This window comes from Microcaecilia unicolor, chromosome 9 (assembly GCF_901765095.1).
Source record: "Microcaecilia unicolor chromosome 9, aMicUni1.1, whole genome shotgun sequence".
Lineage (NCBI taxonomy): Eukaryota > Metazoa > Chordata > Amphibia > Gymnophiona > Siphonopidae > Microcaecilia > Microcaecilia unicolor.
The window spans coordinates 138,462,182-138,490,044 of NC_044039.1; the positions used below are offsets into that span (position 1 = coordinate 138,462,182).

At 40.0% G+C, this 27,863-nt stretch overlaps 1 protein-coding gene across 1 annotated transcript in view; it reads left to right on the top strand.

Annotated features, from left to right (window-relative positions):
• The window catches only part of STARD9 (StAR related lipid transfer domain containing 9), a 258,736-nt gene that overhangs the window by 192,640 nt on the left and 38,233 nt on the right, over positions 1 to 27,863 (top strand). Inside the window, exons 23-24 of the mRNA XM_030213696.1 lie at positions 6,811 to 7,249; positions 16,573 to 27,621. Coding sequence (XP_030069556.1) covers positions 6,811 to 7,249; positions 16,573 to 27,621 — 11,488 coding nt within the window. The remainder of the gene's footprint in view (positions 1 to 6,810; positions 7,250 to 16,572; positions 27,622 to 27,863) is intronic.

A 27,863-nucleotide genomic window follows, 5' to 3' on the forward strand; every position in this document is an offset into this window, starting at 1 on the left:
CCTAAAAACTATTAACTAAGCAGATGGGAAAACATTTCTTATCCCTTGAAGTGAACTTTAAGAAATTTGGTCTTTTTGGGGGGGGGGATTTACTTTGTACTTGTGAACCAGACTGCACTATTTACTGTTTTAGTACAGTAGCCACTTTTGTACTTCTTCCTGTTATTAACATATCTAAAATAAGGTTTTGTCCCCCTTCCTCCCCATTTCAGTAAATTATTTTTCTTCCATTTGCATCTTCAGTCTCTGGACATATTCGCCAGTTTTTCTTAGCTGTTTACAGATATCGTTGCTTACTTTCCTTTTTCTGTTATCTCCTTGTTTTTAGCTGTTTCTTTAGAAGCCATAGTGGCCAGGTAAAGCTGTTTCGGAAATTAAAAAAGAATAAATCGGTTTCCATGTGGTGGCCAGATTTAGTAACTATTAACAGATAGCCTTTCAACTCAGATGTCAGCTTGTTTGCAGCTTGTTTTATGTGCCAAAAATTCTTATGGCTTTGGCAACATCCATAGCCACGACACAGAGAGAGGCATACTAGTCATATTTGTACTTCAGGAAGGAGGTGAAAGTTTGGCTCTTCAACCAGGCCTTTAATGGAAGAAGTAACTAACTTCTTAGTCTCACACACGCACATACTGCAACAGGACATGTTTATCTACTCCTACCCTAGCTGACCTAACATTTAATCATCTCTCTGACCTTGTGCAACTTTCTTAAATTAGTTACCTTATTTTCTAACTCCTTTTACTCTTACCTATCTATATGTTCTATCTTTGCTTATACCCTACGCTGTCTATTAAAATGTTCTATTACATGTTGTGTTGACATTGAAAGTAGTATACTATGCCATACTTTGTATTGTTATTTGAATATTTTTACTAGCTGTAATTGTCTATTGCTTTTGCTTGATTTATTCTTACTTTCATCATCTTGAGTGAATTCTTTCAAAAAGGTGGTAAATAAATCCAAATAAATAAATAAATAGTATTCTTTGCAGAAAAGGCAGGAGCCTTTATTATAGGGGTGGATGCAATACATGGAAATGCTGCTTTGACTTGCCTCCCTCTGTACCCTTATTGGCCTCTAAATATTTCTGTCTAAAGGTGTCAATGCATTCTGCCAAAGACCTGGGACTGGGGAGGAGAATCACCTTTTAAATTTCAACAGATCCACTACATGAGCAAACCAATATTGTACTGGGAAGCGGCAAAGATGGTTATAAGGGGAGAGACCATATCATATGTTAACTATAAATGAAAAATGAGAGAGACACAAATTTTGAGATTAGAACAAACGGGATAGAAGGCTATTTGGGAAGTCACAAAGTGTTCAGCATAAGGAAGCCTTATTGGCCATACAGGCAGAGCTAAATGGACTTCTCCATCAGCAAGCAGTTAAATCCATCAATTATTATAAATTTCAACTATTCTTACAGGAAATAAGAGTGGTAAGTTGCTGTCCCATTTGGTACGAGCCAAGTCAGGTCCTAAGAAGATAATTCAACTTTAAAACTCCCTTGCACATCTGGTTCATACGGACGAGGATATCAATACAGTGTTCAGACATTACTATGAAAAGTTATATGGAGACTTGGAGGCCATACCATTGCCGGGATCGATGTATTTAAATAATCTAGATTTACCGAAGGTTAGCCCCTCTCAAAAATAGATTCTCAATGGTCCTTTCACTTTAGAGGAGATTCAGGTAGCCTTACAGACATGCAAATTGGGGAAGGGCCCGGGGCCAGATGGATTTGGGGCAGAATTCTACAAGCTTTTGGTGACAGAGGTGGGCCCACATTGGAACTTGTGTTCGGAGAGGTGATGGAAAAGTGGCAACTCCCTGGTTCCCTCCAGATGGCCCAGATGATAGTATTATTGAAACCGAGGAAGAGCCCACTGGATCCATCTTGTTCAATCTTCATACCGCCCCATTTCCTTGTTGAAATTTGAGGCAAAGCTGTTTGCGAAATTATTGACTAATCGGCTAGCCTGCATACTATATCACTTGGTTGATGTGCCCCGGGTGGGATTTGTGCGAGACGGCACAGCCGTTCAAAATATTAGAGCTATATTGGCGTCCTTGGAGGTGGTCCAAACGAACAGATGGTCTTCTCGGTTCATTAGTTTTGATGCAGAGAAGGCCTTTGATAGGGTTTCATGGGATTTTTTGTTTTCAGTCTTGGAATCATATGGAATTAAAGGGTTCTTTGCAGATGCGGTTAAAGTTTTATATACAAACCCCCGGGCTATGATGGTAGTAAATGGCATTGCCTCACAACCCTTTCTGTTATATAGGGGTACAAGACAGGGATGTCCTTTATCTCCACTTCTTTTTATATTAACATTGGACGCCCTAGTTAGGGACATTAAGTGGCATCCGGAGAATAAGGGAGTTCCCATAGGTAATTCGTTTTTTTAAATCTCAGCTTTTGCGGACGACCTGTTAGTTCACATTACGGATCCTCAAAATTCACTGACAGCTTTGCTCGAGGCTATCGAGGAGTATGGGGATTATTCAGGCTTTAAATTAAACCTTAGTAAGTCCTGTGCACTGCCATCGCAGCCCGGAGTTAGAGCGGGGTAGCAGGGAAACTTTCCTATTCAGTGGGCAGAGCACTCTTTTAGGTACTTGGGAATACAGTTTACCATGCACACCTCTGCATTGCATCGCACTAATGTGGACTTATTGATTCAACATACATCAGACACCTTGAGGGGGTGGCAACATTTGCCTCTTGGCCTTCATGGACGAATCCAGTTATTTTAAAACTATAGAATTCCCCCACTGGCTGTATATTATGCAAATGCTTCCATTAAGATTATTAAATAAAGACATTCGTAGCCTATATTGTCATCTCAGTAGGTTTTTCTGGGCATGGACAAAGGCAAAGGTCCCTTTTTGATGGTTGCTGGGGGCTTGCAGGGAGTCCCAGATATTAGGAAATATAATAGGGCATGCCTCCTTAGACATATGGGAGATTGGCTACTTGAAACAACCAACTTTACCCTGTTGTCTCTGGAACAACAATACTTCAGTCCCTGGAATCTGAGGTATCTGTTGCATGCACCAACAGCCTCCATCCCTGACAACCTAAGATGTAGTGTTCTATAACGCCCGCTGTGGATGTTGTGGAGGGAGTGTGCTGGACACTGGAGGGTGTCAGCAGAGGTGTCAGACATGCTACCAATTCGATGGAATGCTGAGTTTGGACCACGAATGACAAATAGTGTTCCAGACTTGGAAAACTCAAGGTATTAAATTCCTAACCCATATAATAGGACAGACGGGGGTGGGGGGTTAAAGACAGTAGCCCAGTTATTTGGGGAGGAGCAGCTGTCAGTGGGGCATGTATTTGCACATAAACAACTAACTCACTACATGGTTTCTCTAGACCAGACTGCCCTAGGACAAGGGCATACTGGGAAAATACATGATCTCTACACTAAAGTTGGGGAAGACCGGGTCACAATTTCAGCGTTATATAAGGCCTTTATACAGATTTGCCCAGGGAAAGGATATGGGGAGGAAATGAAGAGTGGATTTAGGTGGTTCAAGGCACTGCCTTGACTTTAAAGTTTTGGTGGGGAGAATACCTTGTCTCAGAACAAATGCGGAGCTTAGGGAATATCAGTTCCAGATCCTAAACCGAGCCTATATGACAAGGAAACAGTTGTTTAAAATAGGAAAGGTAGACTCCTCAATGCGTGAACAATGCCACATCATGGAGGGAGATTTTTTTTCCTTGCTTTCTGGGCTTGCCCAGCCGTGAAAAGATTTTGGAAAAAAGTGCTGACCTTTATAGGGAATTTGTTGGGGATGCCTATACCTTTCTCCCCATCTGGAGTTTTATTGGATCACTAGTAAAAAAGGCCCGTTTCTGACACAAATGAAACGGGCGCTAGCAAGGTTTTCCTCGGAGTGTGTATGTTTGGGAGAGTGTATGTGAGAGTGACTGAGTCAGAGTGAAAGTGTGAGTGTGTGAGAGAGAGAGTGAGTCTGGGTGTGAGTGTGTTTGTGAGAATGAGAGTGTGTGCAAGTGTGTATGTGAGACAGTGTGAGAGAGAGTGTGTGTGTGTGGGTGAGAGAGAGAGAGTGTGTGTGAGAGACAGATTCTCTGTGAGAGTGAGTGTATGAGACCAAGCGAGTGTGTGAGTGACTGTGTGGCACATAGAGAGTGAATGTGATACAGTGTGAGACAGAGTGTGTGAGAGTGAGAGTCAGAAAGACATTGTATATGAGAGAGAGAGTGTGAGCCCTGCCCTCCCAATCCATGCCCATCTGTCCCCTGCCCCCTCCATTCATCCTTTTCCAGCAATTCCCCTCTCTCCCTGAGCCCTGCCCTCCCAATCCATGCCCATCCATGCTCCTCTGTCACCTGTCCCCTCCATTCATCCCTATCCAGCAATTCCCCTCTCTCCCTGAGGCCTGCCCTGCAGTCCATATCCATCCATGCCCATCTGTCCCCTCCATTCATCCCTATCCAGCAATTCCCCTCTCTCCCTGAGCCCTGCTCTCCCAATCCATGCCCATCCATGCTCATCTGTCCCCTGCCCCCTCCATTCATCCCTATCCAGCAATTCCCCTCTCTCCCTGAGGCCTGCCCTGCAATCCATATCCATCCATGCCCATCTGTCCCCTCCATTCATCCCTATCCAGCAATTCCCCTCTCCCTGAGTCCTGCCCTTCCAATCCATGCCCATCCATGCTCCCCTGTCCCCTGCCCCCTCCATTCATCCCTTTCCAGCAATTCCCCTCTCTCCCTGAGCCCTGCCCTCCCAATCCATGCCCATCCATGCTCCTCTGTCCCCTGCCGCCTCCATTCATCCTTTTCCAGCAAGTCCCCTCTCTCCCTTCCATGACCCCCCTTCGCATCCATGCTCCTCTCTCTCTCATGTCCCAGCCTGGCCCGCCCTCTTCTCCCCCCCCCCCTTCGCATCCATGCTGTCGTTTCTCCCCTGCCCTCCCGCTCCCATTGTTCTACTTTACTGGCCACCCTCTTCTCTCCCCCCAACATCCCTTTTTGTTTTTTTTCTTCTTTTTAAATTTACCTCCGTGGCGGTTCCGGCAGCGAAGCGTCAGGGAAGGAGGCGGTGCTCCCGACGTCTAGCTTTCCCTTCGCTGTGTTCCGCCTTCTTTTGACGTCATCCTTGATGTCAGAAGAAGGCGGAACACAGCGAAGGGAAGGCTAGACGTCGGGCGCGCTGCCTCCTTCCCTGACACTTCGCTACCGGATTTGTTTGGGTTTTTTTTTCCGCCCTCGACGTCATGACGTTTGACGCGAGGGCGGGGAGAGACGGCTAGCTGGCTTGAAGGCTTCACACCACGAATCCACGAACCCTTCAGCCTGGGAGTGACGTCAGGTGGCTTCAGAACGTTGTCCTCAGAACGTTGAGGGTGTGTTTTATTATGTTAGATTTGGGAGCTTTTGTATTGTTGGGGAAGGAGGGCGACAGCTTATCAGGAAGGCTGGCATTGTGGGGAAACAGACAATTTTGGGAGTATGGGTAAGCCAAGAATCCCCATCTTATTGGAGTTGGCGTAATAAATTCCATACATTAATGCTTTTTGAAGGTCAACAAGCCTGGAGATCTTCTAAAAGGAGGAAGGCCTTTTTGTTGGTTTGTGGGGGTGTACCTTCAGTCACTATCCCATAGGGCCCGCAGTGGAGTTTTAAATACATTTTAGAACCTGACTTGAAGCAAAAGATTTTTTTTCTTCTTTTCCTTGTTACAGAGGACAGCCTGGGGGGGGGGGGGGAGTCAATGGTTTGGAAGTAGAGCAATGGAGATAGATGAGGGAAGGTCCTTAGAGCTTAGGCCTTCTGAAACCTATTAGCAGCAGTTATATTGAAGCTCCATTGCTTGTTGCTGGTAATTCTTGTTTACAACTTATTCACACGTGTATAAGGGCAGTGTATAATTGGGGAGGGAGGGCAGGTGGGAAGGGGGGAGGAAGGAAATACTATAAAAGGAGAACAGTAACTTTCTACTCTGTTGAATACTCTTTATTATCTGTTCAATAAAACAAAAATTAAGACAAAATAGGGGAGGGAGGTCTAAATCTGAGTAAAGATATGTGTTCGCTTGGGGGGGGAATGAGAAATATTTTAATATTGGGACATGACTATTAATCGGGGAAAGGGGGATGGGTGGGGGGCTTTCCACCAAGTACAGAGTGAAGGGTGTGAAGACTTATGCAGTCAAGCCTTTTGGGCTTCATACTCTTCATTGCTTTTTGAATATTTCTATAATTATTCTTTTATGTTGAAAGTATAGCATATGTTGTATGGCTCAGTGAAACAAATTCCTACTTTAGGGGTCCTTTTACTAAGCTGCAGTAAGATGTGCTCAGCAAATTGGCCTTACTGCCAGACTACTGCAGGAGCCCGGCGGTAGCACTGGTATGTGCTGCACACCATTTCCAGTGCTCAAAAATGTTTTATATTTTTTTAGCGCCGTGGACTTACCCCTGGTAATCGGGCAGTACAGGGTTAGCGCGGGAGCCCTTATCACCTCCTAAATCAGAGTTCCCCCAGGACATGGCCATTTCTGTTAAAAATAAATAAATAAAATCCTATTACCTGCTGTGGTAAAAGGGGGGCCTCAGCACATGGCATACCCACAAGCAGACACCAACGCATGGGTCCTTTTACTTTAGCATGGTAAAAACACCCCTTAATGCATTTTGAATTCTGTTTTATAGACAGCAGTATGTGAAACATTTTGCAAGATGATGTACTTAACCTAGGAAAATACGAACTAAGAATTTTATTTTTTTGTTATTTTTTTTTTTCTTTTTGATTTACAGATCAGCAGTATCTTATTGTGGAAGAGAAGAGGCTAACCGGCTTTCAACAGCAATGCCAAGATTCTTCAGCACAGACAGAAGTAAAGTCTTATGTAGAAGCAGAAGTCCAAAATACTGAGGAGATTGAAAGCTGCCCTTCCATATTAGTGCAAGGTAGAAAGAAGCTGGTAGAGCTGGAACTGTTGCACAGATACTCCCTAAGGAAAGCAGAAAGAAATATAAAACGAAAAAGAGTCAAGTTCCATCTGGAAAGAATTGTCAACAAGCAAAAATTACTAGAGGCTAAGAAAAAACTCCAGCAATTAGAGGCTATATGCTGGCATAACGAAGACAGATCGAAACAGACCTGGGCTCAAGATCCAAGCAGAGAAGTAACCACCTGTTCCAAGTTGTTTAGACGGAGCAACTCATTAAGCTCTGGCTCATTACAGTCTTGGAGGTATTCATCCAATTACTTATTGCCATGCTTTACTTGTAGCATCTCACTGTTTTCCTAAATACATGTATGTATTTCTATTCTTATGTTGTGGTTTCATTGCTTCCAAATAATAAAGATTTGAGATCATAGGTGGCAAAATGGGAAACCAAATTAAGCTAATATATAATACTAGTAAAACGTGCCCGTTTCTTGCGTTAATGAAACGGGCGCTAGCACGGTTTCCTTCCGAACCTCCCCTCTCCCTCCCTACTCACCCCTTTCGGCGTTCTGATGGCACTGGCCGCCATTGTTGCGGACCTTGGCACGCCACCTTCAATCTGCTGCGTCATTTGTTGTGAAGCCACTGACGCCATTGCTCCGCCCTCGACGTCATAACGTTTGATGCGAGGGCGGGGCCCGAACACAGTGTTTTCGGTGGCTTCACCACCACGAAGGCTTCGAACCGGAAAGTAGTGCCCGGAGGACCTGACAGTGACGTCAGTGTCCTCAGAACGTTGAGGGTGAGTTTTATTATATAGGATTAACCTTGGTTACCCTTTTGGTGGAGAAGAGCCCGAAAACTTAAAGATGGAGCAGAGAATGATTAATTATTCTTGTACTATCAGTACAATAACCATCCTGAGACCCCGCTTTTCATATGGAAGATGATTGAACAGGCTGTAGTCTGGCAGTTAAATCAAATATTGAATGATCGTGATTATCTAGGCCTCAGTCTGGGTTTTGAAGAGGCCACAGTATAGATACAATATTGGTCTCCTTACTGGATGATCTAAGGAGAAAGCTGGCTAGGGATTATTTAATCATGTTGCTAGATCTGTCCGCTCAGCAACATATACTGTACATCATAACTTCCTCCTAAATCATTTACAAATTCATGGTATTGGAAGCACTGGATGGTTCTGTTTGTTTTGAGTAATAGAATACAGTGAGTGAAGATGAAAAGTGGTAGATGATAAACACAGCAGTTGGTATTCCCATTTGTCTTTCAATGTATGTGTGTATGGGGTTAGCTCAGGTATATGTCGATTTTTATTCTTATTTCCAAACCCAGGGTAACACTAGAAGTAAATAACCTCAAAATATATGATTTGAGTCACACTGGGTTCTGAGCATCTTCACTGCAAATTTTAATATATTAAATTTATAGATATTCTGGGATTTTTGAGGTATATGTGGATGATATATAGATTTGCAGTACATTGGGAAAGGATACAAAAGTAAACCTGCATAGGTTGCAGCAGTGCCTGGATGCACTTAGGTCATTATAAACTACAATTAAATCTTCAAAAGGGGGAAATTCTTTGAAGCATAAACCAGAGATTTCTGAAATGCCTCCACAGCTGTATTTGGAAAGGGTGCTTCATGAGCAAAACTCCAATGGATGGGTATGAATCAGAAGTTGACTTAAGAAACAAATAGCTAATGTGGTATGATCCTGCTTCTGCACAGTATGGCCATATTTAGAATAGACTGCAGCTTAGAACATGGTTCCAAAGGTAGCGAAGAGCATGTATGTGTGGAACTACATTTGTTTTGTTCTGGAGTAGCTGCACAAAAGTGAGGACGCTATAATGCCTTTGTATCGGGCCATGGTGCGACCACACCTTGAATATTGTGTTCAGTTCTGGTCACCACGTCTCAAAAAAGATATAGTGGAATTAGAAAAGGTACAGAGTAGGACGATGAAAATGATAACGGGGATGGGACGACTTCCCTATGAGGAAAGGCTGAAGCGGCTAAGGTTCTTCAGCTTTGAGAAAAGACAGCTGAGGGGAGATATGTGGAGGTCTATAAAATAATGAGTGGAGTAGAACAGGTAGACGTGAATCGTTTGTTTACTGTTTCCAAAAATACTAGAACTAGGAGGCATGCGATGAAGCTACAAAGTAGTAAATTTAATATGAATCGGAGACAATTTTTCTTCACTCAACGTGTAATTAAATTCGTTGCCAGAGAATGTGGTAAAGGCGGTTAGCTTAGCAGGGCTAGAAAAAAGTCTGGACAGCTTCCTAAAGGAAAAGTCCATAGACCATTATTAAATTGACTTGGGGAAAATCCACTGCTTATTTCTGGGATAAGCAGCATAAAATGTATTGAACTTTTTCGGGATCTTGCCAGGTATTTGTGACCTCGATTGGCCACTGTTGGAAGCAGTATGCTGGGCTTGATGGACTTTTGGTCTGTCCCAGTGTGGCAGTGCTTATGTACTTATGCATTGGATGCTTGTGCTATTTTGAGTTCAGTTGAAGATCTTGCTGTAATTCTTTAAAGCAATATAGATAAATATAGATCATTTCACTGATTGTGTACAGCATTATATTCTTATGACCTGGCAGTCATCACAAGATTGGCTATTAAACATGTCTGTATGAGATGAGCAGAATTCTAGAACAACAAATTCTCGTATTTGGGTCTGGGCCTGTGGAATTCTGTTCCACCTCAGTTGAAACTAATGGATTCCTACTTGATTTTTCAGAAGCGATATAAAGCGTTCATTTTGACCAAGCATTTCCTAGATGGCAAAGAACTTGAAATCTGCCTAGAAGTTATCTTCTTGTAATTATTTTATATTTTGTGTGCTCTGTTGGTTGAGTTTAGTTTATGTTAATTTGTGAAATCTGATTTTATTGTGAGCGGTCCTGAATCTGTTCAGAACTGAGGTGGATGGGGGGGCACAGATAGAATTTAAATTAGTAAATAGCGAGATTCTCCAATAGATTTCTAGAAATTCTATAAAAGTTGTGCTAACTGAAATGTAGCTGTAATTTATTGAATATTGCTCCAGTTTCCATTCTTAGCTTGCACAGTTAAGACAGACCCCTGCCTGTATTAACAAATGTTATTACTGACAGTTCGATATTTTGAAGATTTGATTTCTTAGGGTGTGTTGAACAATTGTACCTCTTAGTATTTCTAAACAATAATGTTTGAATAAAAATACTATTTTCAAATATTCTGCTTTGGGGGAAAAGGTCAGCGAGTACTTTTTTTTTTTTTTTAATTAAACTACAGATTTTGCAATCAGAGTTAAACTAACCTAAAGTAAAGCAACTTTTAAATAGAAAGTAAGGGGGTACAGCCCCTATAAAACTTGTCATGAATACAAAGTAACAGTGGACCTTTGCTCCTCCTTTTTGTGCAGGTAGATTTTCTGTTGAAAATAACAGGCATAGATATGAAAATGCAATGTGTGTGTAATTTTTAGAACTAGCCCCTAGGAATGTCTTACCTAGATGTGGCTTCTACAGCACGTGCCCCTTTGGCTATATTGGAGGAGGACAATTTCCAGATCACCAGTTTAAAACATGATTTTCTATTTACTCACCTAAATGGCTTTGGAAATTGAACCCTATAACTCAAGGGTACGAGTTATAAGCAGTAAGATTCAAGCTGCTGAGTCATGCGATTTGGTTTTACTCCAGCCTTGAAAAGAAGCCCATTCAGAAGCACCATTACTGTTCCAATTGACTTCATTCTTTACCTGAAGGAATCTTTAGCATGTTCTCATTCCCATGCTGAATTTAACTATCAACAAGAAGAAAGAGAAAATAAGCATACAAACTTTATTTTTATCAAAGTATCTGTTTATTAATAAAATTACGAACAATACAACCATCAACGATCATATCATAACAAAAGAAATACCTTAACTCTCCACACAAAAGTACCCTTCATACCCCCTAGACCCTGAAATAGCAAAGAGAAGCCAAGGAAAGAGAAATTCTGATTTGAGGTCTGGACTCTTATGACAAACTTTAATTTAATTTTCTCAGGCAGGTAGGGAGGGGAGGTAATTTTATAAAGGTTTTGCTTTTTTGCTCCTAAAAAATAGTTTTATAAAATTGCATGACTGCATACACACATAAAAATAATGTGCATGAAAAGTGTGCATCCGCTTTTACATGATCTTTGTGTAGGTGTTTCTAGGATCAGTCTAAGTGAACAAAGGCAGAGTTGTAAGGTGTACACACATACAGTTCCCCCCAAAATGTATAAACTTGTGTGCCCAAATTTAAGCCTAGTGTGCAAATTTGCATGCACAAATTACAGAATAAGGGCTTTTGTGTGTGCAGGCTTTATTCAATGACTGGTTGTTAACTTGAGTTAACAGCCAATTATTGGCTTAAACTGGTGTTAATTTTTGTTAATGGGCACCAGTTAACATTTCCGCTTGCAACTGCTATTCTTATCCTCCCTGTCTCTTCAGCTTGTAACCTTGGGGTCAGCTTCGACTCCTCTCTCTCCTTCTCTGCACATATTCAACAGACTGCTAAAACCTGTTATTCCTTTCTCTATAATATCACCAAAATTTGTCCTTTCCTGCCTGATCACACTACTAGAACCCTTATTCACACTCTTATCACCTCTCGCTTAGACTATTACAACTTGCTTCTCACAGGCCTCCCACTAAGCCATCTCTCTCCCCTTCAAGCTGTTCAAAATTCTGCTGCATGATTTATATTCCGCCAGTGTCGCTATGCTCATATTAGCCGTCTCCTCAAGTCACTTCATTGGTTCCCTATCCATTTCTGCATACAGTTCAAACTCCTCTTAATTGACTTTCAAGTGCATTCACTCCCCTCAGTACCTCTCCACTGTTATCTCTCCCTATACTTCTCCCTGGGAACTCTGTTCACTGGGTAAATCTCTCTTATTTGCATCCTTCTCCTCCACCGTTAACTCCAGACTCTGTTCCTTTTATCTTGCTGCACCATATGCCTGGAATAGATTTCCTGAGCCAGTACGTCAAGCTCCATTTCTGTCCGTCTTCGAATCTAGGCTAAAAGCCCACCTTTTAACTCTGAACCCTTACTCACTTGTTCAGTACCCATGTTTTATCATCCCCACCTTAGTAATTCCCTTATCTCTTATTTGTCCTGTTAATTAAATTGTAAGATCTGTCGAGAGGGACTGTCTCTTTATGTCCAGTGTACAGCGCTGTGTATGTCTAGTAGCACTATAGAAATGATTAGTAGTAGAAGTTGTTCGTGCCAGTTCCAGCGCTCACAACGTCTAGGGGCATGGATGTAGGAGGGGCATAGCCCAGTCAGTGACTTCCCTAGGAGTTTGCTGCAGAGGTTATAGAATACAAGGAGTTATGCACAAACAGTTACACCAGTCTTTTGACATGGTGTGTGCTTGCGCCTAAAGTTGCATATATTTTTTAATATTATTGAATTGCTTTTTGTTTCTTATATGTAGAAATCGTAACATTCAATCCTTCTAATGCTTCAAAATGTTTCAGTTATTAAAACAACTCAAATAGAAATCATAGCTTATCTTATATATTTGTTGGCTCCAGGGGCATTATTAGTCCGACATGAAATCATGGTTTGCCATCTGACTGTATCAAGGATCTGCCCCCTTAATAAAAAAAAAAAACCATATAGAAATGTAAGTTCCATTTAATGTTGCTGTAACAAAAAACGTTAAAACTGAATTTACCTATAAATCTCTCACGCCATCCTTGCCGACAATATAACTTCTCTGAACGTCAAAGATGGCAGTGGCGTTTTTAATGAGGTGTTTTATATCAGCTAAATTATGAGTCCACCAATCAGAGTACAAGACTAGACTAACGTCATCCACGCCAATTCAGTGTTTAATCCTCGTGGTGTCACTGTATTAAGAGTAAAGATCCAAAATTGTTCTCTATAGTTTAGCCTCCAATCTAAATTTCTGCCCTCCCACCTTTCTGGTATTACATCGATCGCCTGTCATCTCATATCCTTCCAATTATGACGATGTTCCTTCCAATGGTTGGATAATGGTGCTTGAAGATTTTCAGTTAAGATATGTGACTTATGTTCATTTAACCTTATTTTAATAGGTCTGCTGCTCCGACCAATGTAGACTACATTACACGGACATTCAGTCATGTAAACTACATTAGTAGTATTGCAAGATGTGATATATTTAGACGTTATTATTTAACCTGTTCCTGGATCCATCCATGCAGATTCAGAAATTGTTAAGGGACACCACTGGCATTTCCCACATTATTCCACAATGTTCCAGTGAATTCTTACCATAACGTTGGTGCGATAAAATCTCTCTAAGAGTCTTGCCTCGTTTGAATGCTATTATTGGATAATCCTCAAAACCCGGATATAGTTGGAGTATATGCCATTGAGATCTTAAGGAGCTCACTCTCTTGTTAGACAAAGCAAGATAAGGTGAGACATGTGTCATGCATTCATGTTGTGGTGTAGTTGTCTCCTGTAATAGTAGTTTGTGTTGAGCAAACCTAGCTCTTAAATATGCCTGTTTTAAGGATTTGTTGGGATATCCTTTATCTTTGAACCGTCTAGTTAAGATCTTGGCTTGCTCTTTAAAGTCTTCCAAGGTGGTGCAAATGTGTTGTAACCGTAAAAATTGACTTACTGGCAAATTATACTTCAGTCTACATGGGTGAAAATGCAAATCTCAATAAGTTTTTTTTCTTTCCACTGGTTTTCTATGTAAAGTCATCAAAACGCAGCCCTGCTGTTTTAATACCGTCACATCCAAAAATTCAATCCTGTGTTTGCTAGTATGCAATGTAAATCTCAAATTGGAATTAAGAGAATTTATCCAGTCTTCAAACTGTCTCAAAGATACTTCCGGACTCTACCAAACGAAAAAAACATCATCAAGGAATCTTTTCCAAAATGTAATCAGTTGAAATTGTCTTGTACTCTGATTGGTGGACTCATAATTTAACTGCTATAAAACACCTCATTAAAAACGCCGCTGCCGTCTTTGATGATCAGAGAGGATATACCGTCGGCAAGAATGGCATGAGAGCTTCATAGGTAAATTCAGTTTTAAAGTTTTTTGTTACAGCAACATTAAATGGAACTTACTTTTCTATATGGTTTTTTTATTGAGGGGGCAGATCCTTGATACAGCCAGATGGCGAAACATGATTTAATGTCAGACTAATAATACCCCCGGAGCGGACAAATCTAAGATAAGTTATGGATTTCTAGTAGCAAAATTGAATGTTGCGATTTCTACATACAAGAAACAAAAAGCAGTTGAATAATATTTAAAAAAATATGTAAAAAGAGGGGTTTGACAGAATAAACACTACTATCCATCATTCCTCCTGACTGAGGTCTTCAAAAAAACCAAAATTAGATTCTGGTTCATACATAAGCCTATTGTGTTGTGAATGCGCCTACAGTTAGACATGAAACTGTGGACTTATGCTAGTATTTCATAATGGCACTTTCTCGTGAGCTGCCATTATAGAATTTGCGCTTAGCACACATCATCAAGGCGCCTAAATGTTGGTGCTCTTTCTTGAATTCATCCCTATATGCACACATTCATGTCAACTTTGGAGCAGGTATGAATGCATCAGCATTTGTACACTATGCTGGTTCTGGGTGCATGTTGTGCTTATGTTGCCTTTGTAAAATAGGGTCAGAATAAGACTTCTCATATACAGTGGTGGAAATAAGTATTTGATCCCTTGATGATTTTGTAAGTTTGCCCACTGACAAAGACATGAGCAGCCCATAATTGAAGGGTAGGTTATTGGTAACAGTGAGAGATAGCACATCACAAATTAAATCCGGAAAATCACATTGTGGAAAGTATATGAATTTATTTGCATTCTGCAGAGGGAAATAAGTATTTGATCCCCCACCAACCAGTAAGAGATCTGGCCCCTACAGACCAGGTAGATGCTCCAAATCAACTCGTTACCTGCATGACAGACAGCTGTCGGCAATGGTCACCTGTATGAAAGACACCTGTCCACAGACTCAGTGAATCAGTCAGACTCTAACCTCTACAAAATGGCCAAGAGCAAGGAGCTGTCTAAGGATGTCAGGGACAAGATCATACACCTGCACAAGGCTGGAATGGGCTACAAAACCATCAGTAAGACGCTGGGCGAGAAGGAGACAACTGTTGGTGCCATAGTAAGAAATGGAAGAAGTACAAAATGACTGTCAATCGACAAAGATCTGGGGCTCCACGCAAAATCTCACCTCGTGGGGTATCCTTGATCATGAGGAAGGTTAGAAATCAGCCTACAACTACAAGGGGGGAACTTGTCAATGATCTCAAGGCAGCTGGGACCAATGTCACCATGAAAACCATTGGTAACACATTACGACATAACGGATTGCAATCCTGCAGTGCCCGCAAGGTCCCCCTGCTCCGGAAGGCACATGTGACGGCCCGTCTGAAGTTTGCCAGTGAACACCTGGATGATGCCGAGAGTGATTGGGAGAAGGTGCTGTGGTCAGATGAGACAAAAATTGAGCTCTTTGGCATGAACTCAACTCGCCGTGTTTGGAGGAAGAGAAATGCTGCCTATGACCCAAAGAACACCGTCCCCACTGTCAAGCATGGAGGTGGAAATGTTATGTTTTGGGGGTGTTTCTCTGCTAAGGGCACAGGACTACTTCACCGCATCAATGGGAGAATGGATGGGGCCATGTACCGTACAATTCTGAGTGACAACCTCCTTCCCTCCGCCAGGGCCTTAAAAATGGGTCGTGGCTGGGTCTTCCAGCACGACAATGACCCAAAACATACAGCCAAGGCAACAAAGGAGTGGCTCAGGAAGAAGCACATTAGGGTCATGGAGTGGCCTAGCCAGTCACCAGACCTTAATCCCATTGAAAACTTATGGAGGGAGCTGAAGCTGCGAGTTGCCAAGCGACAGCCCAGAACTCTTAATGATTTAGAGATGATCTGCAAAGAGGAGTGGACCAAAATTCCTCCTGACATGTGTGCAAACCTCATCATCAACTACAGAAGACGTCTGACCGCTGTGCTTGCCAACAAGGGTTTTGCCACCAAGTATTAGGTCTTGTTTGCCAGAGGGATTAAATACTTATTTCCCTCTGCAGAATGCAAATAAATTCATATACTTTCCACAATGTGATTTTCCGGATTTAATTTGTGATGTGCTATCTCTCACTGTTACCAATAACCTACCCTTCAATTATGGGCTGCTCATGTCTTTGTCAGTGGGCAAACTTACAAAATCAGCAAGGGATCAAATACTTATTTCCACCACTGTATAGATGTCCTATTATAGCATCAGGCCCATAAAGTTCTGAGTAAAAGTGACCATTTAGACAGGTGGTTTATATTATCTGTTCTGAGGCCATGGTCAACAGATTCATCTCCTGGTGTGATTGTCTCTACAATTTATCCTTGTACAGTAGATCAGATAAGTTCAATTGTAATTGTATGCAAACCCTCAATTTCTTGTAACAGGATAATTCTGTATTTCAACAAAAGCACTATATAAAAACATTTTCTGGTTGTATTATTTCCATTATCACAAGTGATTATTTTCTGTTTTATTTTTGCAGAAAAGATACTTCTGAATTATCTACCTCATCACCTACCTTCAGATGTCATGAAGTTCATCTGCCCAGGAAATCGCTCTCTGTAGAGCATCTTTCTGGAAATACCACAGACTTTTCGAGGAAAGGGAATTTGAGCCTTGAGAGGGATAACTCTTTAACACAGAGGCAGATGGCTAAAAGTACAAAGATGGGGACTGTTAACAATCAGAAAAGAACAGAGAAAGGATTCAATGCATTATGCCCTGCCGTCAAACCACTCATGATCAAAAGGCATCAAAAAATGGACAAGCCAGATATAAAGTCAGCAAAAAGTGGGCCGATGAATCAAACCACAAATTCTTCTCCTGGTCAGATGAAGAATGTTGGGCCTGATTCCATTTGTGAAGGAACTAGAATGGCAAAGTCGAAAGTATTGACAAACATAGCTCATACAGGTAGACCCTTGAAAAACAGCAGTGGTAAAATACGTAGCATAAAAGATCCAGTATATCCTGAAAAATCTGTCAAAGAAAGAAAAGAATTAGTCATGCCTGGGAAGCCATCATCCAGGCATTCAGGCCAGACTATGAAGGCTTTGAAAAAAGAACCCAGTTACTGTTTGAAAAGTTTTCATCGCCATTCAGAAAAGCAGGATACGCTTACGGCAGTATCTTCAGTGGAAGACTTTAAGAAAATAAATGTAAGCGTTCCTCTCCATCAGACTGATAAAAGATGGTATAGTGCTGAAATGCTAAGTACAGGCATCTCAAGAAGAGCCACAGATTTGCTAGAGAACTGGCAAGAGGATGATAATGAATTTTCAGACACAGACAGCTTGTACTCTTTGGATTCACTCTCCTCTGCCTATGCTAAAGCTTTGACAGAGCAATTGAAGGAGGAGGAGTCAGAAGGACATAAAGGCATCCCCAGTCAAGAAGAGTTTGAAAGTGATGACAGTCAGATGTCTCAAGATTCCCTAGTAGAGAGAGAAATTAAACCTAAAAAACAAAGCAAACGTTTTTTGCAGAAATTAAAACCACTTAAACAACCCATCAAAGGCTTGACTGATATGAGTGTGCCACCAAGTGCAACCTCCTATTTTTTAGGTAGTGGATTAGTAGGAATAGAAAGAAGTATATCCCTCGATAGTTTAGCAGATGTGGAAGCAGCCCTGGAATCTGATTCATCAGATGAAATGCCTGCAGAGGTTTTCTGGAAGCTGCAAAGTCCTAGATCTTTGCTGTCACATAGCGAGGATCCTTCTATATCTGAAGTCTTTCAAAAAGCTGCCACAGAATTGACTGACCTAGAGCATTCCTTCTTTTTAGACAGAAAGGAGGATTCTGGTTGCACTCAGATCCATACACCATTAGTGAAGGAGATGAAGGCATGTCTGAAAGAAAATACAGACTTTTGTGACCTAAAATCTAGAGACGCAAGGGAAACCCCTTTGATTGTTAGCAATTCCTGGTCATCTTTTGACCCTAAACGTGGAAACAGTAGTCCCCAAATGTCAGCAACTTCTTTTCCTGAAACTTTGGAATTTCTGGAAGCTGGATTACCAGGCAGACAGCCTGAATGTTGGAAGGTGGAAGAGAATCTGAAACAGTCAGTTGACAAAGACTTATTACTATTCACCTGTCAAGAACTGCAATCTACTGCTCAGTCTTCATGCACTGTAAGGAATATAAACAAAATGCCTTCTAAACAGAAATCAGAGGAACTTTCATGTGCAGTAATGACTCAAAGTTGCAACAATGAATTAGGTGAAAATGGGATTTCCACAAGAAATGTTCTATTAAGTACATGTCTTGAAGAAAAGGCCTTCAGTGTGCATGATTACTCCCAAAACACACCTGATACATCACTGCTTGAGAATTCAGTGGAAAAAATCCCTGAAGGTACATCTGATTCAACACTTGTAACAAGACAATCAAATACTGCTAAGTATGACCTGGACTGTGGCGCTCTCAATTCTTTTTCTGTTACCAATATTGATAAAATAAAGAAAGAAAATTCTTTGTGCGTAACTCCCCTAGCAGTATGTGCACATCAGGGAGTGTGCAAAAATGAGGTTCATTTGTCTTCAGCTTTTTCTGAGTTATCCAAATTCCAGAGTTCAGTGCAGGTAGATAATGAAAAGTGTGTAGTAAAGGAAGAAAAAGATTATGTTAATGCTGGTTTAGAAGATTGTACTGGATTTTGCAGAAATGATGAGGAATCTACAACTAATCAGCATATGGTTCTGCCAGAACACATCTATGAAAAAGATTCAAATACTAAAGATGTGTTTGTAAATACGGCAAGCAATGCACTTTTTGTGGGATTCCAGCCAACCTCTAAGCTTGAACCATCTGCACTGCTTAAGGAGAGTTATGACAACCATGCTGAGTCTGTTAAAAATGTCATGCCAGCTTGCTTTTTTGATAGTTCTTTTATGGATAGCACTTCAGACAAGGAAATTATCAACGGAAACAAAGCAGAACAGAATAATCAAACAGTATTTCATCTTGATAGCAACAAATTTACAAGTCCATTACAAACTTCTCATATGAAAGAGATCTTATTGGAAGAACACATAGAAACCCAGACTGACACTGCTTTAGAGAACCTCATTAGCCGATCTGTAAGTAACAGTAGACACAGCGAGGAACCACTGTGCTTGCAAAACAATTATGATTTTCAAAAATCTGATATGAAAAATGTGTGTGATATTCTACAGCCTTATAGTCCAGAAAATTATTTAGATCAACTGGTTTCAAAAGACAAGCTATCCCTTACAAAAACAGCAGAGTCATCTTTAGATGAAAATAATATAGCTAATTGTGGAGTAGTTATCCTTTCTGTTGGCAGTGAAGAGCTGCTGTCCAAAACGAAAAATGCGATGATAGCTGGTTTTCCTCATGCTACCAACCTAAATGAAAAAAATATTAGTGTTGCTAGAACTTGTAAGGAGAAGTGTTCAGGGCTTGATTCAAATACATTGTCTGTTTGTGAATCTGAAACTTTTGATGCCAATCAGATGCCAGGCCAGAGAGCGATGGAAACTGGAGAGATAAGAGAGAGTTCTGTGGAAAATACCTGTCATTTCAACACACAATGCAGCTTAATATCTACAGATCAGAAAATGGTAACCCTGAAGAATGTTTGTGTTTCCATGGAAGAAGTTGTTGGTATTCAGAGTGATCATTCTGATACAGAATATGGATCTACAGCCCAAGCAAGAAAGGGGGAAAATGAAGGGATTGTTCTGAGTCTTACTCTAAATCAAGCTGCATCTATACATCCTAAGGAACTCCTTAGTGATGGAAAAATTGACTCAAGGGAATATAAGGAAGCTGCATCAGGTGCTTCTGGCCAGGAAAGAAATTGCAGTATAAACAAAGCATTTGCTAAAACAGAAATCCATGACCCTGAAGAGAATATGATTTCTGATCATTGTAATAAACTGTTATATGAAACTAGTCATGTACTAGACCAAAATAATGAAATGTTAAGTGGCTCTATTGAAAACTTGAAAACAGATGAAGGAAAAAAAAAGAAACTTTGGGAAGCGAGCCAAATACAATCTCAAAAATCAGCGAATAGTGTGTTTTCTAATATAGATAAATGTATAAAAACAGAAGAAAATAATAAACTGTTGATTGGTGTAAACAAGCAGGCAAACAATTTAGAAACTGAGTATAGAGAACGCAAAGGATCTCATAATTGCTCCATTGTTGCAAACCACAATGCTAACATAGACTTAAACAAAGGTGATTGTGAAGGTGCAAGCCCTGCTGTCCGAGCAGTAGACATTGATAAAGCCATGGATTGTCCAGATAAACATCATTTGCATGAAATAACATGTGTGACGGTACCACAGAAGGAGAACATAAAGACAGAAACCAGCACACGTAAAAGTGGGAACTCAGAAAAAGCAGAAACCTTTGACAGACAAATAACTATCTTTATACAAAAACAAACAAAAAATAAAATCAAAACGAATGCTTGTTTAACAGAAGCGGAAATTGATTTTGGTTCTGTTGCAGATTCTCAGCAGTCATTGGATTCTGTTGAGGTTTGTGGTGAATCTAATCAAATCAGGGGCAATATGGAAAGTGACCTGTTAAATGCTGAGAAGTTAACTGTAGCAATACCAACAAAACTTAAGCAACAAGAACAGTTCATGACAAATCATGACAAAGAATGCACAGTATTTCCTAAAGAAAATGACACTTTTATATTGGCAGGAGACTTAGTATTAACACCAGAAGTAGTTTCTCAGAAAAATAATCTTGATAGCATAGTTCATTCTGAAATAAAGAACGAAGTAGACTACAACACAGTTGGAAAAGAAAGGGTGGTTCATATAGGAACATCATCACTGCCAGCCAATGACATTCTTTTGTGTTCTAAAGAGATTCGAGATCAGATGTCTTACTACAGCAACACCAATGACAAGATTTTAAATCAGTCTGAGATCCCCAGCACAATGTTTGCAGCTGCTGGACAAGAAAAACAAGGTGTATTTTCAGCAAACAAGATTTGTTTAGCCAAAGACGGCATTGATACAAATCTAATAATCAGAGCTCCTAAAGTGCCAGGTCTTCATATTCAATTAAGTGCACTCCATAAATCTGTGAACGAGATCAGGAATGAGAGCTTCAGTGATAATAGAAAGGGAATTAAACAATTTGATGATACTGAAAGATCTACTACTATAGAAAATAATAAAATTTATTCTTCATCAAAAGACACCAAAGATGTTCCAGAAAACTTAGAAATCATCAATAGAAATGGGACTGACAATCGATGCAGCCTTCATGAACATCTTCTAGTATACTCCATCGATAAAGATGAAACTGGTATGTTTAACATGAGAGAGGTGGATATGGAATCTAATCTTGAAGTCTTGAACAAAAAAGCAAGAACAGATAGGAGTGAGACTAAAAATATAACTGGAAACACAAATAGTTTCAAACTTGATAACAGTGATGGCAAGTTAAATGAACATTTACCAGATAAATACCTGGCACCAAAGAATTTTATTTGTAATAGTTGTGACTCTGATAGTGAAGCAATAGCCAGTGGACTACAAAATTTACCAAACTTTGAAAGTAAAAATTGTCACTTGGCTTCCAATGACTTAAATCTTTCAGAACCATATGTACATCATGATTTGTACTTTGGAATAAGTAATAGTGCAGAGACTGTGCAGAATAGCCCTGTAGCAGTGACATGTGTTAAATTCTCCAATAATGCTGGAATGAGAATACTGCTTCCCTACTATGAAACAATAATGGCAAATGAGCCGTGTGCTAGAATTCCTGATACAGTTTGCAGAGGGATAAGAGAGAAACAACAGGCTGATGAACTGGTTGTTGAAGACCAGAATCGTTCATGCACTGAGATTATCCATAAAAGATCAAATGATGAGTGGTGTTCAGTGAAGAAGACATCAGAAACATTGAGCAGTATGTGCTTTGAAAACTGGCATGAAAAGAGTGGCACAAGTTCAACTTTGTCTGTTGTAGACTCTTCAAAAGCAGCACTTGATTCTTCTCAAAAATTTGTATATCCCGTAGAAAAACTGTCGTCTTTTGCATGTAGAAATCATCAGCAAGCTAAGCTTAACAGAGAAAAATGGTGGTCAGTGGCACCAAAAATGGTTGGCCTTCATACTACAGAAAATGCAAGTGCCCACAAAGGCCCAGCAGATCATTTAAAGTCTTTTGCAAATGGAGTCCTGGTAGAAGGTGTTGTGGAATTACCTGCAAATGTGAGTGCCTCAGATTTGAAAAACACTCCAGTTTCTCAGGGTTTGACAAATGAGGATACAGAAAAACCCATCTTTTCACATGACTCATTTTGCAGTATTAGTAAAAGTAAATGTAAAAACTGCTTGCACTCCGAACTTCTTGGTGATTCAGCTGAGAAAACTGCAATGGCAGAATGCATCCAATCAGATTTTAAGGAATGCAGAGCTTTAACTGAAACTAGAGAAATTCAAATCAGCAAGACATCTTTAGATAGCTGTTCCGTTGCTTCGGAGGGAAAAAATAATCTTTCGGAAACTTCCATCAAATCACACCAGAACAATTCATGTTATGATAAAAAATTACTAAGGTATGCTGTTGTAAATTCTGGCATCTCTGAATTGGGTGATTGTTTATTAAACAATACTGCTGCATTTAAACACACTCAGCCATGGAAAAATAGCAAAAATTATGAAGCTAATTCTATAGATTCTAAAAAATATAAATACTTTGAAAACAGATCAGATGATACAGATTCACAGTGTTCTGCTGTTATGTATCAGCCAGATGGTGAAGGCAATTGCTATGCATTTACAGAGAAAGGAAGATCAGATGCTCACGAAGTAGAAAGGAAGGAGGAAATCCCTAAATCAGTTGTAGCTACAGATGAAAGAAAAGAGTTGAAATGTTCTTTTGATAAAATTCTTGATGGGAAAGAGAGCACAAAATCTTCCTCTTCAGTAGACTGTATTACTAATACTGATGCCAAAGTACCAGAGCAACTTTCACTTGAAATGGAAGATTTCAATTGTGATGACAATTCTGTACAAGAAAGAAATACCTCAGACTATATAAAAGATATTTCTTTGGGATTAAAGGTGACCACAGAATTTGAAGTTAAACATAATGCTGATTCTGGTCATGTGTCTTTAGTCTTCTTACAGAATACTAATGCATTGAATATTGCTCCTAAAGCAATGCCAGAAACAGGTTGTAAAGAGAAACACTTGCCTCCACCATCTATTTCTGAAAATACTGACATAACACATTCTGTTTTTAACAAAGTTCCATCTCCTTATAGAGGATCTGAATCAGCTTACACAATCTTTTCAGGGTCCACAAATTGCATTAACTTTGGAGCATCTGAGTCAGAGGAAGAGTATGTAGCTCCAAAATTTACCCAGCTATGTCATTCCTTGCAAGAAGGTATTTCTGTAGTTGATGAGTTGGTTGCTGTAGGTGCATATTATCACTATGACCAAGAAAAAGAAGAAAACAATTGTAAGACCAAGCCTCCAGGAGACTCTGTAAGTTGTTCTGCAGCAAGTATAAATAGTTCTCCTTATGCATCTGTATCTTGCCACCAGATGTCCCCCTCAGTACAAACACAAGTATTGTTTGGCAGCAATGATCTGCAGTCCACACTGCCTCCTAGCCTTCTGCATTATGCTATAGATGGGAAGAGACATAACCTTAAATTTGACAGAACTGAGACAAACAAGGCATATAAAGAATACTATGCTGTAGATAAATCGCTGCTGCACCAAAATACCTTTGGCATATTAAATCTTGTAGAAAAAGTTGACAAACAGCAGAGAGAACCTTCTCAACTGTCAAGTGCATGCTTAGAAGTACCTGAAAGTGTGCAAAAGGATGATATGATTATTCTCCTTCCAGTATCATCTTTAGACACTGATGTAACAGTATATAAGAGAGAAAACCATACTGAATTCACTGGCAGAAATGAGATATTACTGTCAGATTTATGCAGTGTTACAGCCTTAAATAAAAATCAAAAAGATTTATCTGCAAGTAAAAACAGTGACAGCAATGAACTCCTAATGCAACAAAGCTCTGTTGACCGATCTACTGCTCCACAATGTACAGCATTACAAACTATGGATGTAGAAGATGCAGATGTAGAAACAACCTATAAGACATTGCTATTAGCAGGCTTAGGAGATGACAGACAGTCACAGTATATCAATGGAATGTATCAAAGTGAAACATCATTTCCACAAAACCCAAACACTGGAGCTGAGATGACTAGTGCAATAAACAATACATTTTCAGGTGCAGACAGTTCCACAAATGAAACTGTTAGTTATCAGAGGAGAGATAGCATAATCCAGGAAAAGGTTTCTTTAACAAATAATTCTTCACACCTTTTGCTAGAAAACAAATATGTGCACCCTCCAGTTAAATATAGAAATAAAAAATTACTAGTTAGCGCAGGTCAGGCAAATAATTTCTACAAAAATGAAGATGCATCATGCCTACAGAGTCACAGGCTATCAGCGCCATCTATCACCGTAACATCTAAGCTGGTAAATTCTTTAGCAGATGTAGAGAGGACAAATCCAGTGTTTACTTCCTCCAGATCTCTTCAGCACTTGAACATGAGTGTTGAGCCTCCTTCTCCAACTGAAGATACTAATAATCTTTATTTAATTGAGAGTTATTCAGAACTAGGACCAAATAATTTTGCAGATAAACCCTCCACAGGAATTCAGATGAAAAAGGTACACTCACAGAGACCTGAAACTACAAGTTTCCAACACATTTTTGAAAGACCTGAAGTCACTCAGTCTCTTGAGTCTTCTGCTGCTGTTCATGCATTCTCTCTTTCTAATGTAGCCGATACTTCCATAAATGTAGGACCAAGTAGCTATTCCAGTGAAACTGAACCAGCCAAATACATGGAGGGAATCTTTGGAGAATTTAAGTATCAGTCAGTAGAAGGAAATCAGTGTTCGCAAGACAGAAAAGATGCAATGCATTTCAGTTCAAGTGACATTAACCCTTATGTCCATCCATGGCAACAAGATGAACTTTGTCGAGCTGGCTGGAAACAGTGTGGATTTGGTAGTGCAAGTGATGTGTCTTGTAACCAACTTCAGCTGAGTTTTGATAATTCTAAAGTTATGCGATGTTCTAGTGTTGATAATGGACTAAATGCCCAAAATTCACCCTTTCATTCTCACCTTAGTTCTTATGCTAATGCCAGAGTAATATCCAGCACTTTAAGCAGCATAGAAGACTTCCAGGCATTAGACAATATGTTGCAAGATTCTGAACCTGCAAATTCTCCCAACTGTGGCAACTATTACTATCCTGTGTATGATGAATCAGTTGTGACAAAGCTGGAAGACAGAGATTCACAATTTAAGAATACTTCTAGGCAATGTGGAAGCAATCCCATTCAGGTTGATGAAATTGTGCTTCTGTATCCTTCTGAGTCAGAATCATCTTCAGGAAAAACACGAAAGATTACTTGTGAACAGAGCACACAAACTGTTACTAAAACACGACATAAAAGAGTAAACAAACATCAAAGGAGCTATACAGATGTCAATAAAGCAAAGCGAGAAACAGGTAGGAGACAAAATCAGCGACCAGCATCTTGGGCTAGTGTTCATGACCTTTCCTTACATCTGTCACAGCTTCTTCATGACACCTCTGAACTTCTGGGTAATCTCTCCCAGCATCATATTATTGACATTCATCTGAATACCAACAGTAATCAGAGTGTCGCTGCTGAAGGGGTTATAAACCATACTAATACTTCTACTCAGACAGTGGTAGATAAAGATATTCAAACAGAATCTTCAGACGTTCCAAATTCTAGGGATTGGGAAAGCCAGCACCAAACAAACAGAGAAAATGTTTGCATGAATGCCCAAGAAGTCAATGTAATTGTGAAGTTGTTAGGTTCAGATACAGTAGATGTGTCTCAGGAAAGCAAAGATGTAATGCTAATACTTAAAGATTCAAAATCCACACAAAGCAAAGAGTTAAAGATGCAGAGCATGCCAAACATAAGTGATTGTGATCAGCATAAAACTGAGCAAGAATCTTTCGTTACACCACTTAATTTAGTGAGAGCCTCAACACCATTTCTGGAAAGCTTTCAAGAAATACCTTCAAATGCACATCAGACTGCTGCGCTTTTCAGTCCCAGAGTGTCTCCTGTCTTCCCCCCTAATTCAGAAAAAATTGAATCCTCTTGTACTTCATGTCCTAGCACTAATAATTTCACATGGACTCAAAGCGAAGAGAAGAAAGAACAGTCTGATATTATTAAAACAGATGGGAAACTGTATTATAAAAACACTTTACTGGTCAACAGAGCATCTTCCCCAATCCTAACACTTAGTGCTAGTTCAGACAGCCAGATGACCAGTAGCAAGTCTTGTTCAAATACTGAATCTTCAAAAGAGCAAAATAGTGCAGTTAAGTCTTTAAGAAAAGAAATATCAGACTTTTGCCAAGGTTTCAATGTCCATGAGCCCAACGTGGGCAGCTCGTCAGAAACCGAATTGGACACTGATTCCAACAGCTCTTGTGGTAGTGATGGAGTATTTAAAAGAGCTAGAAGTCTGCCAGATAGGAAAACTGTCAAAAAATTGTTGGGAAACAGTAACTCGAAAGAGTCCAGACTGAAGCACAGATTCCCAGATAATTCCAGTGCAAAAGTAATTAGTACTTCACAGGTTTTGTACTGCAGAGATGGAAATATATTTAATATTCCCACACAGCATTCACTTAAAGATCAAGCTTCTAATAGACAAGAGAGAGAGTATTTGGGAGAAAGGGGACATGAATTTGTTGGTCTCACTGATGGTTTGTCTGTTAGACAACAACATGAAAAAATGACACATATATGGCAACATCCCTCCTATTTTATGAACCTTTCACATGCCTCTTCTAATGAAGAACTGATTAGAGGGTCTGTCATCAATGTGGTGGAGAGAGATGTTGTAGACACCTCCCTTGAATATTTGGTAGCAAATCCAAATTGCTCTTTTCCCACATCAGAAATGAGTGAAATGACCATACATCTGCCAGATGAAGATGCTGTATCAGTCACAGCAAGTGAATCCAATACTGAAATTCTTCTGAATGAGAATCCCTCCTTTGTTATGAGCCAGAGACCACGGAGCTATAGTCTTAGGGATCTACCCCTACATAATAAATTTAGCAACTGGTCTGGAGTGCAGTGCAACTCTCAGCCACCTAATGATGTGACTGGTAGCTTTGCTGCTTTATATAATGATGCACAAAAGAAGCAGGTAAAGGACTCTGCTGGTGAGACAAAAGGAAAGATGCAACTTTCTGACAGTAAAATAAGAGAGATTGAGAGGCTGCAAAGAGAGCGTGCAGAGATCATGTCTGGTGTAAATCTTGATATGAATCAGCATCCACTTACTGTAGAACTCACAGAAGCAAAACTTAACTATGGCATTGGAGAAACAGATGCATTGCTGAAGATCTTGCAAGATGGACCAGGAAAAGATGGAACTACCTTGTCCATGAAGCAAAAGCTATATGAGAGGTAATATTAGAAATAAAATGCTGTAGAAGTTATACAGTTTTAGAACCATTTGAAGCAGTTAACATTCAGTATTCTTAAATCTGTCGTGGAGACTTACTAAATATTTTTACCAAGAGATCACGCTTCCTAATTTTGTCTTGCAGTTAGCAGTAGAAAATATTTCATAATATTAACAATGAGAAAACATAAGTTGTTAAAAGGTGACTAGCAGTCCCATGCTATTAGTAATTGCAGTTAGTGTG